The sequence below is a fragment of the Colobus angolensis genome, unplaced genomic scaffold (genome assembly GCF_000951035.1).
Source record: "Colobus angolensis palliatus isolate OR3802 unplaced genomic scaffold, Cang.pa_1.0 Scaffold415, whole genome shotgun sequence".
In the NCBI taxonomy this organism is placed as follows: Eukaryota; Metazoa; Chordata; class Mammalia; order Primates; family Cercopithecidae; genus Colobus; species Colobus angolensis.
Window position 1 is genome coordinate 987,320 of NW_012117544.1, and position 13,549 is coordinate 1,000,868.

Here is a 13,549-nt window from a genome sequence, read left to right on the forward strand (position 1 = left end):
GCGGGCGCCTGTGGTGCCAGCTACTCGGGAGGCTGAGGCAGGAGAATGGCTTGGGCCTGGGAGGCGGAACTTGCAGTGAGTGGAGATCGCGCCACTGCACTCCAGCGTGGGCGACAGAGCGAGACTCCGTCACAAAAAAAGAAAAAAAAAAGAAAAAAAATGTAATCTTAATAATAGAAAAAAGTAAGAAAACAATACCTTAAAAATGTAAGAAACATTCTTGGCTTCCTGACTGTACAAAAACAGGGGAAAGGCCAATTTTCCAATTCCTGTCTTAAACCATTGTTTGCCAAAATGTAGTTGATATCCCATTAGTGAACTATAAAACAAGTTTAGTGGGCTGTCAGCTTATACAAAGAAATAGGATTTTTCACTGACTGTAAGATGCCATCAGTTATAAAAGTCACCCAGGCTGGATGCAGTGACATCATTATAGCTCACTGTAACCTCAAACTCCTGGGCTTGCAAGGTATATTTTACATCTTGTGTGGTAGGCAGTAATAAATGCTAAGTTGAAAAATAGCATTGAAAGTTAGAACATATGAGTTAAGGAGGTTGTGATTTTTGATATTGTGGTCAGGAAGCCTTGCTGAAGAGGAACCACTGACATGAGGCAAACCAGGAGCCCAGATAGGGTTAATCTGGGGAAAGAGGCATGCAAGGTCCGGGAACAACAAAAGTTCTGAAAAAGAAGAAGGTCTGGTGTATTCCAGACTCATGGGGCTCAGGATGGCTGCAGCAGAGCGAGAGGAGTTAGCAAGGGCAATAATGAGCTAAGGTTCTATGGGGAAATTTTAAGTTTACTGGTGTTTCCTATGAATGAGATGAAAAGTCATTGAAGACTTAAGAGCAAAATATACTTGCTCCCCTGTATATTTTAACCGGGGCACTGGGGCCACTGTGGGGAGATCTGACAACTTTTAAGACTGGCAACTTCTGCAATGATCCAGGGAGAGAACGTAGTACCTTCCATCAGGGAAGTGGCAGTGGATATAGAAGACAGTAGTCAGATTCCAGATATCTTTAGAAGATAGAGCAGACTGAGTTTGCTAATTGATTGACTGTGGTGTATGAGAGAAAGTCTGTCAAAGGACGACTCTGAAGTTTGTAGACTGACCAACTGGGTTTACTGAGAAAAGGAACATTACAGGAACAGCAAAGAGGGTGTGTGTGTGTGTGTGTGTGTGTGTGTGTGTGTGTGTTGTGGCTTTTATTGTGTGTGTGATGGGATCTCATTTGGTTGCCCAGGCTGGAGTGCAGTGCCATGAACATCGCTTTGAAGTTCTGGGTTCAAGTGTTCCTCTTGGCTCAGCCTCCCAAGTAGCTGGGACCACAGGTGTGTACCACTATGCCAAGCTAGTTTTTTTTTTAATTTTTAAATTTTTTTGGTAGAGATGGGGTCTTGCTATGTTGCCCAGGCTAGGAGCAGAATGTTTTTGAGAGAAGTTTTGTTCAAGTTGGTTAGAAACCTTAGACATCTGAGAGAGTACATCTGGGATGAGGAGGAGGTGAGTGAGGCATCTAGAGTGCAAAATTTAGAGGCAAGCACTCTGAGATGTTCCATCTGCACCTCCTGAAATCTTGCTTTCTTTGCCTCACAACTGCAGAAGACCAGGGTAGGAGAGAGAGGTAAATTTGAAATCATGCCATTTAAAATGTTTCAAGCCTTATTTCTGATGTGTAAAAGAGTGATGTTGATAGTTATCTCCGTGTTTTAAGGGAGGATGCAATAAAGTAATGATTTTGTCTTTTGAAATAAATATTGACTGTTGTCACATGGTTGCACTTAGGTGGCAATTTGTAAGAAGACAGCTCTGGAAGTTGAAGGGACCAGTGGCTTCAAGCAAAAAGTAAATTGAAAATGGGAGATGTCTTTTTGTGTAAGGAAGTGGAATCACCAAAGAAGAATTTGAGAGAATCTAAAGAAAGCGACAAAGATGATGAAGATCCAGATCTGATCTTTGTTGGTGTGGAACATGTACACAAAGATGCTGAAATTCTCTTTATCGGGATGATTTCAAATTCAAAACCAGTCATTTCAAACATTTTGAACAGAGTCACCCCAGGCTCGAATTCAAGAAGAAGGAAAGGCCACTTCCATCAAGATCCTGCTCACGTGTGGCAACCTGCAAATCATGTGACCTCTATGGCAAAAGCCATCAGGCCAGTTTCTCCATCTGAGGGGAGATCTACAGTTAGTCCTGTCACTACGAAGTCTTCACCTGAACCTGCTTATAAAATGAGCTCATCACACGTTGTTTCTCCCAATTCCTCAGATTCTCTCCCTCCAGGGACTCAGCATCTAGTTGGAGCTATGTTCTCTGGAGGAGGCAGAAGTGAGAGTTCTCCTGATTCAAAGCGACTTTCCCCTTCAGATATAAACAGCAGAAATTCTAAAAGGGTTAAACTCAGTGATGAGATCCCAGCGGTACATTCTTTAGCTGTCGTCCCTTCAGATAGCTCTTCTATAATAAGCACAAATACACCCTCACAGGGGGTCTGCAACTCATCAAACCACGTTCAGAATGGAGCAACATTTCCTTGGGCTGATGCTAATGGAAAGGCACATTTCAATCTTAGGAATCCAGAGAGAGCAAATGGGTCTGATGGCCTGGTAATAACAGACATTTCAAGTCTAGCAAGTCAAAAGAAGACGTTTGATCCCAGGAAAGAAAATCCCATCGTGTTACTTAGTGACTTTTACTATGGACAGCATAAAGGAGATGGGCAGCCAGAACAGAAGACTCACACCACCTTTAAATGCCTCAGTTGCGTGAAAGTTCTAAAAAATATTAAGTTTATGAATCACATGAAGCATCATTTGGAGTTTGAGAAGCAGAGGAACGACAGTTGGGAAAACCACACCACCTGCCAGCACTGCCACCGGCAGTTTCCCACTCCCTTCCAGCTACAGTGTCACATTGACAGTGTGCACATCGCCATGGGGCCCTCTGCTGTCTGTAAGATCTGTGAATTGTCATTTGAAACAGATCAGGTCCTCTTACAACACATGAAGGACCATCATAAGCCTGGCGAAATGCCCTATGTGTGCCAGGTTTGCCGTTACAGATCATCGATCTTTGCTGATGTGGAAACACATTTTAGAACGTGCCATGAAAACACAAAGTATTTGCTTTGTCTGTTTTGTCTCAAACTTTTCAAAACTGCGATACCATACATGAATCATTGTTGGAGGCACAGCAGAAGGAGAGTCTTTCGATGTTCCAAGTGCCGACTACAGTTTTTGACGTTGAAGGAGGAAATAGAGCACGAAACCAAGAACCATCAAACATTTAAAAAGCCGGAGCAACTGCAAGGGTTGCCTCATGAAACAGAAGTTATTATTCCAACTTCAGTTCAGCCAGGATCAAGTGGTGTGGCTTCCATTATTGTGAGTGACACTGACCCTCCGCCTTCACCTGTAAAAACTAAAATGATGGCTATGAACACTTGAGATTCCAGACTCCCTTGCAGCAAGGATTCTCGCTGAAAATATGTTGGACTCACTTCCAGGAGTTCCGAAAGGCAGAAGTGAGGCTAGGCCATGTGTGCTTTGTGGCTGTAGATGCTAGCAAGCAATGTCATCAACTGTCAGGTTTTACTTACAGTGACATCTCATCAGCTCCCTATTGTCAAGAAGTAGCTCCAAAGTCTTCATGCCCTTTCCCAGTCAAATGCTCCCAATAAGCCATCCCCTATTCTGACCTCAGAGGCTTTTCTTGTTTATGAACTTTAAATAAATGAAATAACACAAAGATTCTTGACTTTGGCTTTTCTAAAATAGGTGAGATGGCTGGGGGTGGTGGTTCACGCCTGTAATCCCATCACTTTGGGAGGCTGAGGCGGGTGGATCACTTGAGGTCAGGAGTTTGAGACCAGGCTGGCCAACATAGTGAAACCCCTTCTCTACATAAAATAGAAAAATTAGCCAAGTGTAGTGGTGGGTGCCTGTAGTCCCAGCTATTCGGGAGGCTGAGGCAGGAGAATCACTTGAACCTGGGTGGGGGAGTTTGCAGTGAGCTGAGATTGCGCCACTGCCCTCCAGTCTGGGTGACAGAGCAAGACTCTGTCTCAAAATAAAGTAAAATAAAATAAGTGAGATGCATTTTTGCTGTGTGTAGCAGTAGCACATTCTTTTTCATTGCTGGGTAGAATTTTGTTGTGTGACTGTGGCAGTTTTATATAAATCTATTTCACTGTTGATGGACTTTGAGGCTGATTCTTTGGCAATTTTGAATAAAGCTGCTACGAGCTTGTGCGTGTCTTTTGGTAAGCATGTAATCACTTCTCGTGGGTATACATGGCTATGAGAAGTGCTGGAACTGCATATATTTAGCTTTCTAGTGTAGATACTGCCAAATACATTTCCAAAGTGGTTGAAATGATTTACATTCTCACCACCGATATTGTGAATTCCATTGCTACTGATCCAGCACTTGGTACTGTCAGTCATTTTAGTAAGTGCCCTTCTCTTGAAATTGTAGTGGTACCTTATTGTGGCTTTAATTTGCATTTCCCTGATGAGTAATGGACCTTGAGATTATATAGTTATCAGCCACCTGAGTATTTTTTTTTAATTAAATGTCTGTTCAAGTTTTGCCCCTTCTTACCTTTTTAAAAATTGGGCTGTCGACTGGAGGGTACGGGAAAAGTGCTGGGGCACTGGAAATGTCCCATATTTGGATCTGAATGGTGGTTTTATGGGTGTACACACGTACATTAAGGTTTATCTTTCATATGTCTTATTTAAGAAATTGTCTACCAAGGACATAAAGATATTCCTTCTATGTTTTCTTTTAGAAGCTTTATTGTTTAGATGAGACATCTCAAACTGATTTTTTGTTAATGGTGTGATAAGGCACGAAGACTAATTTTTTCATATGCATACCCCAAATCAATCAGCACCTTCTACTAAAAAGATTACTCGTTCCCTACTGTATTGCAGTGGAAACTGTGTGAACCAGGGATGATTGTATATATGTGTTTCTGGAATCTATTTCATTTCATTTGTCCTGTTCTCTATCCTTGTGCTAAGGCTGCAGTATCTTAATTATTGCAGCTTTGCATAATCCTCCATGTGGTAGTTTCATTTCTCCAACTTTGGTGTTCAAAGTTGCATTGGCTATTCCAAATGCTTTACTAATTGAAGTGGCTTTCGTGGGTGTCCTTTGCGTGGTCTCAAACTCAGGTACAGTAGTTTACTTTAATTGTGATGTTAGCTGTGGGGCTCTTTATAGTTACCCACTGACTGTAGGGGAATTGACTTACAAATCAGTAACAGAAAGATCACTGAGAAAAACCCCAAAGTCCCTCAATTAGGCAATATAGTTCTAAACAAGGTTGGGACTAGGATGAGGCATGCAGGGAACCTAAGGTGACAACATGCCATCCCTCAAGCTGGGGGTGGGTCTCTCCTTAATGCACCCCAGCCTCCTTGCTTATCTCACCCCAGTCCTGGTCCTCATTCTAAATAACCCATAGCTCCTCTAAGAAATTGCAGTGAAAAAAGGAAAATGTTGAATTGAAAGGTATTGAAAACAACCACAAAATTTATGCAATGGAACTAATGCAGTTCCTGGGAATTTGTATTTTTAAATGCATATATTTGGAAAGAAGAAAGGTTCACTAAAGATCTAAGTCAGTGCTGTCCATAGATCTTTCTGTGATGATGACAATGCTCTACTTCTGCTCTGTCCAATATGCTACAGGAGGCTACTGATCTGTTGAAATGTGGCTAGTGTGACAGATACTAAATTTTTAATTTTATTTATTTATGATTAATTTAAAACTAAACCTATTTTTGATTAATTTAAAACTAAAGGAAGAAGAGACGAATCTTCCTTAAAGAAGAGTTGCAAAGTAATTTGCATAGATAATTTTCCCTTAATGAGACTTCATGGCCTTCCTGCGTGTAGGCAGGATTTGGTGACTTACTCCCAAAGAATAGGGTACGAAAGGGGAGAAAAAGTAATTTACAGTGGAGAAACCAGTAGGAAGTCATATTGATAGCATGGATTGCTGATGAGAAATTACGAGAAAGACACATCATGTCTGTGATAGTCTTCTAAAAACCATAACCCCAGTGTAACCATGAGAACACCACCAAACCTAAATTGAGAGACACTCTGAAAAATACCTGACCTTCACTTCTTAAAACTGTCAAGGTCATGAAAAGCAAGAAAAGTTTAAGAAACCGTCACAGACCAGAGAAGGCTAAGAAGACAAAATGACTAAGTACAAGTCAGTATCCTGCATGGGAATCTGGAACAAAAAGGATGGTGGGAAAAAGCAGTGACATTTGAATAAAGCCTGAATTTTAGTTGACACTAATTTACTGATGGATATTGGAATTATTATGAAGCCAAAAGAAGATCATTTCATATATATTTATTTCTCATTTTATTATTTTTTGAGACGGAGTCTCACTCTGTTGCCCAGGCTGGAGTGCAGTGGTGCAATCGCAGCTCACTGCAACCTCTGCCTCCCAGGTTCAAGCAATTATCGTGCCTCAGCCTCCTGAGTAGCTGGGACTACAGGCACGTGCCACCAGGAGCTAATTTTTGTATTTTTAGTAGAGACGGGGTTTCACCATGTTGGCCAGGCTGGTCTTGAACACCTGACCTCAAGTGATCTGCCTGCCTTGGTCTCCAAAAATACTGGGATTACAGGTGTGAGCCACCACGCTTGGCTTCATATATACAGTTTAGATATTGCAAATATCTTCTTTACATCTCAGCATCATATATACATTTTAGATATTGCAAATATCTTCTTTATATCTATGATCTCTTCATTTTGACTATAGTACACTTCACTGAACAGAAATCTTCAAATGTAAAGGTCAGTAATATTTAGGCCATGTTATTTGATTATAATACAATTAAAAATATCTTTTAAAAAGCTCAGAGATTTCAAAAATAAATAGTTGTAAAAAAAATCTCATAGATTTCAAAAATAAATAACATACTATACAATCCTTGTGTTAGAATCACTATGTAAAAAGTAAAAAGTAGAGGTTCCTCTTCAAAGAGAGTTTCCTCCTTGTCAAATTAGGAATAAATAGTAACTTCTCTTAGAAGTAAAATTTATTCAAAGACCTGTGCTAACATTCTTAGATATCTGCTAGCTGTAATAAATAAATTAACGTATTTTGTGTTCTTAGCTCCCACAATTTAGCCTAAATATTTGCCCTGGCATGCTTATACTGGTCCAAGCAAGCATTAGGTCATAGCCTGTTCCTCTTCCTTATTTGGAGGTGTTTTTACCTTTCTCAGCATTCCACAAGTTACTTCCTCCTTCCTTTGTTCTCCTCTGCCTTTGCCTCTGTTAGAAAGTTCTAAGTTGTTAGCCAATTGGGACAAACACAGAATGTGAGGTTCCATTTCAGCCAGTGGAAACCAGACACAGCAGCAAGGTGGAAGCGTCAGGTTGTAAATAGCCCTGTATCCTTTGTTCAGGGTACTCTTGGCAAAACTGCTGGTGAGTGTACCCTTTCTGCAGAAAGTAAAAATGGCCTTGCTGAGAAAATTAAATTTATGTTCAAGTGCTATTTCTTTCTGGCACTGGGGAAGAAGAAGCACTTCTAACAACTAGGAAAATTAGGACATAACTAATTGAAGGATAATGAAAATATTAACAAGCAGCACTGGTGGGACACAGTTAAACTGGTACTTAAAGGTAAATTTATAGCATTAAATACAAGAGAAAAGAGTTTACAAGCAAATGAGGTAGGCATTTTTCTCCAAAAGTTATAAAGAGGAGTAACAGAGCAAGGCTATGAAGACAGGAAGGAAGGAAATAACAGAGTGGAAGAAATAGATGAAATATATAAGAAAGTAACATTATAGATTAATGAAACCAAAAGCGATTTACTCACCCTAGCCAAAAAAAGATTGCTAAAATAGACTTTTGGCAGAATTGGTCAATTTAAAGAAAATCAAAAGCTGCAAGTAAATTGAGTGGGCAAACTTTATGCAAAGGGCCAGATAGTAAATATTGTAAGCTTTTCATACACGATCTCTGGCAATTAATCAACTTTGCTGTTGAAGCAGGAAAACAGGCATAAATAATACCTAAAGGAATGGGCATGTTTGTTGTTCCAATAAAACTTTATTTATGGACACTGAATTTTGAATTTCATATAATTTTCACATGCCACAAAATACGATTCTCCTTTTTTTAGCCATTAAAAAAACGTGAAATCTGTTCTTAGCTTGCTGCCAGCTGTACAAAAACAGGTGGCAAGCTGGATTCGACTGGCCCCAGATGTTAACTAGAAGAGGACAGATGTAAGGCTCAGTTGTTTCGTCACAATCCCTTAAGGATGGGTAGTCAGCAAAGGGACTACACCTGAGAATTATAAGCAGCTGGACTTCTGGTGGGCAGACTATCCCCCGCCCCGAGCCCTGGCTGCCTCAGCCTCAGCTCTGGAACCCTGACTGCTTGGATGCCCCTCAGCTCTGGAACCCTGACTGCCTGGAACCCTGATCCAGAACCCAAGATCCTTCCAGAACCTCAGGGGCATCGCTACCGCCCCCCTCCCTCTCAACCTGACCCCGAGTCCAGCAGTCACCACCAGGGGCGTCAGAGCGCGCGCATGCGCCCAGCTTGAAGCCGCGCTGATCTCGCGCCGGCACCTGGCAGCCAATCGCAGGTCTCCACTGGACGCGCGCGGGTGGAGGCGTGCGCGTCGGCGGCGCCGGGGGCCTGAGGAGGCGTAGTGCCCGCCGGCTTTTCCCCAGGAGCCCCTGCGGGGCCGGTGCGTGGCCGGCAGCTCGGGAACAGCAGCTGATCCGGACCGGTAAGGACGGGGGCGTGGCGCGGCTTCAGCGTTCCCTGAGGGGAGACTTGAGGGATTTCCTGGCGAGCCGCTGCCCTGCGGGTCGCGACACCGCGCCTGGCGGTTCGCTGCCGGAGCGGCCTTTGCAATGCAGCCGCTTTCTGGGAGGGAGTGCAAGGCAGAAGCAGGTCCCACGATCCCCTCAGCACACCCCCTTCCCTAATCTCAGCAGGCGCCACTTTCACATCAGCCTCCACTCCCTCACGCAGACGTCCCCACCCCCGGGTTTGGGCCCAGGCCTCCCGGAGAAGGGGCCTTTCCTGGCTCCCAGTGCGCTCCCCTCCCCCATCGCCCCCGCGGGGTTTCTTTTCGCGCTCAATGTATTTAAAAATCTGAAAACTGCTTTGTAACCCCAGTCCCTCCCCCATTCTGGAGACCTGTAGGCCCAGACCCCTTAAGGCATTTGAATGTATTGGCCTCTCTCCCTTACCGCAGCGTCTTGTCTTATTTACTGCGTGGCTGCCGGGACTCTTAATGCCGCCCCTGGGACCCTAATGGAGTCCCTCCCGTGAGAGCCAGGACCTGGGGTGATTGGAAGGCTTTTTGATTTGGGCAGTTGGCGGGTGGGATGTTTCCTTTGCTAAAGTAGGGGAGATTGGAGGGACAGATCTGGGGGAAAGGAATTCAGTTCATTTTTCTGGTTAAGTGTGAGATGATTGATAAACACCCAAATGGCAATGTCAGGTAGGCAGTAGGATCGCAGATATTCTCGTAACGTGTAAGTAACTAACGCTTCTCTCTGGTTACCTCAGGGATGTGACCTTCTGCCTGGAATAGCTCAAGTTCTTAAAAGTTGCATTGTAAACCTGAGGTAAGAAGAGAGAACTCTCACTAATAAGGACCAAAGTTGTATCTTTTTTCCCTTCAGTTTCGCTCTCTTGCCCATTCCTGTGCTAAAACATAGCTGTTTAGTGTTTAATATTTTACTAAGGGAATCTGAATGTGTATGATTAGTTCAGGTCAATTGATGTAGGTAATTCGGGAACCCTTTAAATTGCTTTCTTGAGAAAGGAGAGGGTGGTAGTGGCATTCTTTTTTTTTTTTTTGAGACGGAGTCTAGCTCTGTCGCCCAGGCTGGAGTGCAGTGGCGCGATCTCGGCTCACTGCAAACTCCGCCTCCCGGGTTTACGCCATTCTCCTGCCTCAGCCTCCCAAGTACCTGGGATTACAGGCGCGCACTGCCAAGCCCAGGAAATTTTTGTATTTTACTTTATAAAGAATAGAGATGGGTTTTCACCAAGTTGGCCAGGCTGGTCTCAAACTACTGGGCTCATGTGATCTGCTGCCTCGGCCTCCAAAAGTGCTGGGATTACAAACGTGAGTCACCACGCCCGGCCCAGAAAGGTATTTTTAAAGTTTTATCAGGAGATGTTACTTTAGAACATTTTAATTTGCAACTGATTTTTGGTTTAATTTTGAGACTTGATTGCACTGCATTGGAATGGGGTGGAAATACAAATATTTCTTACCTGTCAAGGCACTCTTGAGGCTCCCCCTGCCCCGCTTTCTAATCTGTATTGCAAAGGCTGTAAAGACAGTGAAAGGGAGGGCCTGAAATTCAACTGAGAAGGTTCCAAGGAGGGACTAGTGAAGGAGGAGGGGGGAGGGAGAGACGGAGGGAAGGAAGTGAGAGGGGATGGGAGGGAACCAGGACAGACCTTTGAGCCCTGGAAACTGATTAAGAAGGGAGTGGGATGCTGCTTAGAGAAAGCGGTTGAAGACTCAGTGAGGACCCTGTTTAGACACCTGGAAACTCCTATGGGAGCCTAGCCTTCAAGGGCCTTGGGAGTGAGACACACCCTGCCCCCTGGGGCTTCTACTGGAAAGACATCTGCCTTTTAACTTCCTCATCTCTGTTTGAGCTCTGTTGGAACACACGTGTGGACTGCCTCCCACGCCGCACCCCATCCCTTCTGACCCCCAGTAGCTGAGGGCCCAGGCACACTGCAGAGAAGGTGGTGGAGTCTGAACAACAGAGAGAGGAGGGAGGATACCCATCACCAGCTGAGTCAACTGGAAGGCAGCCCTCAAGCCCAACCCTCATTCTTTCCTTTGAGTAGCAATTGGAGGAAAGGTTTTGGCAATCAAGCTGGACAACAACTGAAAATCCAATCAGGATAAACTGCTTCAGACACGTGACTGGAAAATGATTGGGTTATAATGGGCTTAAAAGGAGTGGGACCTTCTGATCTGGCCTCAGAAAGGACTTTGAAGAGCAAGCGGCATTGTTCGCCTGCAGAAGCAGTGCTGCTGGTCTCTGGACAAATTTCTCTGGGAGGTGGAGACAAGGAAGCTCCAGCTTCGCTTTCCCTCGTGGCCCAGAGTGGAACATACTGAGCTGCACTGAAACATCTGGATGCACACGCAACTTTAGGAACTGGTGAGCTGAGAAATTTGGTATCTTTCATTTTGCCTCTCTAAAACTAGAGTTGGCAAACTTGTTCTGTGAAGGACTAGATGGTAAATATTTTAGGCATTGCAATTCTCTGCTTCAACTACAGTAGTCTTCCCTTATCCAGGGTTTTGCTTTTCGTGCTTTCAGTTACCTGTGGTTCCAAAATATTAATTGGAAAACTCCAGAACTAGGTAATTCATAAGTTTTAAGTCGCCAGCCCTTCTGAGTAGTGTGATAAGCTGTTGAGTCAGCCCTGCCCTGGGATGGTAATCCTCCCTTTGTCCCGAGTCCCCATGCTGTTTGCGCTTTCTGTACCTTAGTCACTTAGGAGCTATCGTAGTTACCAGAGTGATTGTCCTGGTGGTATCTCAGTGCTTGTGTTCAATTAACCCTTATGGTACTCAATAATGGCCCCAAAGCACAAGGGTAGCAAGGCTGGCGATTCAAATATACCAGAGAGAAGCTGTAAAGTGCTTCCTTTAAGTGAAAATGGGAAAGTTTTTAATGTAATAAAGAAAGAAAACACAATCATATGCTAAGGTTGCCAAGATCTACAGTACATAAAGATATTTTGTCAGCGAGAGATTGCATTTACATATCTTTAATTTAATTAATTAATTTTTTTGAGATGGAGTTTCACTCTTGCTGCCCAGGCTGGAGTACAGTGGCATGATCTCAGCTCACTGCAATCCTTGCCTCCTGGGTTCAAGTGATTCTCCTGCCTCAGCCTCCCAAGTAGCTGAGATTACAGATGCTCACCACTACCCCCAACTAATTGTTATATTTTTAGTAGAGACGGGTTTCACCATGTTGGCCAGGCTGGTCTCAAACTCCTGACCTCAGGTAATCCACCCACCTCAGCCTCCCAAAGGCTTATAGGCGTGAGCCACCACACCCTGCTTCACATACCTTTTATTACAGTATATTGTTATAATTTTTTTATTCTTTTTTTTTTTTTTTTTGAGACGGAGTCTCGCTCTGTCGCCCAGGCTGGAGTGCAGTGGCACGATCTCGGCTCACTGCAACCTCTGCCTCCCGGGTTTACGCCATTCTCCTGCCTCAGCCTCCGAAAGTGCTGGGATTACAGGCGCCCGCCATCTCGCCCGGCTAGTTTTTTGGATTTTTTAGTAGAGACGGGGTTTCACCGTGTAGCTCAGGATGGTCTCTATCTCCTGACCTCGTGATCCGCCCGTCTCGGCCTCCCAAAGTGCTGGGATTACAGGCTTGAGCCACCGCGCCCGGCCGGTAGTGGCATTCTTTTACCACATCTTTTGAAAAAGAAAGTAAGAGCATCATGGATGATAAGTTATATAAAGCTGACTTCTTTTATCATACCCTCTTTCTCAACAGATGTATTTCATGAGGTAATTGCCTCAGGGCAAAACTTTCAGAGTTGTCCATATTTGCTATCTCCTGTTCTCATTCTTCTTTAAACCCACTGTTGTCGAGGTCCCCAGTGAATTTCACTTTGCTTAATCCATGGCAGGACAGGGGAGGCCATCTGAAGTCATTGCATGCCAGTAGGTGAGATTATAGGTGAATTCTGTGGTCAGCAATTTGTAATTACAGCTCAGTGAGACCCATTGTATTAGTTATCTATTGCCCTGTAACAAATTGTCTCAAAACTTAGTAGTTTAAAAAAATTATTACCTCATAGTTTTTGAAGGTCTGGAATCCAAGAGTGGCTTAGCTGGCTGGTTCTGGCTCAGGGTCTCTCATGAGGTTTCAGTCAAACTTTTGGCTGGATTGTCAGTCTCTGCGGGATTGACTTGAGTTGGATCATCTGCCTCTAAGCTCACTCACTGGGCTGTTGGCAAGAGGCCTCAGTTCCTCACTCTGTGGGCCTCTCCGTGGGGCTGTTCGTGTCATAGTAGCTGGCTTGGAGGATGGCTACCACAGCCATTTATCCACCATTTAACCCTTTTCCGTAAGATCTCAAAGCGTTGTCCTGTTACTCTGGGTGAATAATTTGACTTCTTGCTAAGGCCAAAACCTCTACATGTGCACTTTTTTATTTAAGGATATTATTCTAGCAAGACTTCTCTTTGTCTAGGGTTAAATTTTCTGTCTCTCCAGATCATTAACATAGCAAACATACTGATTGTACTGTAACCTCACCTTAAAGATCTCGTTTTTGATGCCACATCTCCCATCTGCTTGTTTTATTTTATATTTGCTTGTCCTTACAGGAAAATTTCTCTAGAGTTGTCCATATTTGCCAACTCCTGTTCTCATTCTTCTTTAAACCCACTGTTGTCGAGGTCACCAGTGAATTCCACTTTGCTTAATCCATTGGTCAGTTTTAGTTGATTTTC

At 43.7% G+C, this 13,549-nt stretch overlaps 2 protein-coding genes and 1 gene segment (V, D, J or C); 2 read left to right on the forward strand and 1 right to left on the reverse strand.

Annotated features, from left to right (window-relative positions):
• The window catches only part of ZNF280A (zinc finger protein 280A), a 6,225-nt gene extending 2,479 nt beyond the window's left edge, over positions 1 to 3,746 (forward strand). Inside the window, exon 2 of the mRNA XM_011956357.1 lies at positions 1,791 to 3,746. Within this exon, the coding sequence (XP_011811747.1) occupies positions 1,862 to 3,454 (1,593 nt within the window). The 5' untranslated portion in view covers positions 1,791 to 1,861 and the 3' untranslated portion in view covers positions 3,455 to 3,746. The remainder of the gene's footprint in view (positions 1 to 1,790) is intronic.
• LOC105521983 overlaps positions 1 to 13,549 on the reverse strand; it is a 659,966-nt gene that overhangs the window by 485,015 nt on the left and 161,402 nt on the right.
• ZNF280B (zinc finger protein 280B) overlaps positions 1,810 to 13,549 on the forward strand; it is a 31,021-nt gene continuing 19,281 nt past the window's right edge. The window contains exons 1-2 of one of the 3 annotated variants that reach the window (XM_011956354.1): positions 1,810 to 1,820; positions 8,404 to 8,800. The gene's annotated coding sequence lies outside the window, so the exon portion shown is untranslated. Of the gene's footprint in view, positions 1,821 to 8,403; positions 8,801 to 13,112; positions 13,195 to 13,549 lie in introns of those variants that run through there. The other 2 variants (XM_011956355.1, XM_011956356.1) reach the window with 2 other exon arrangements.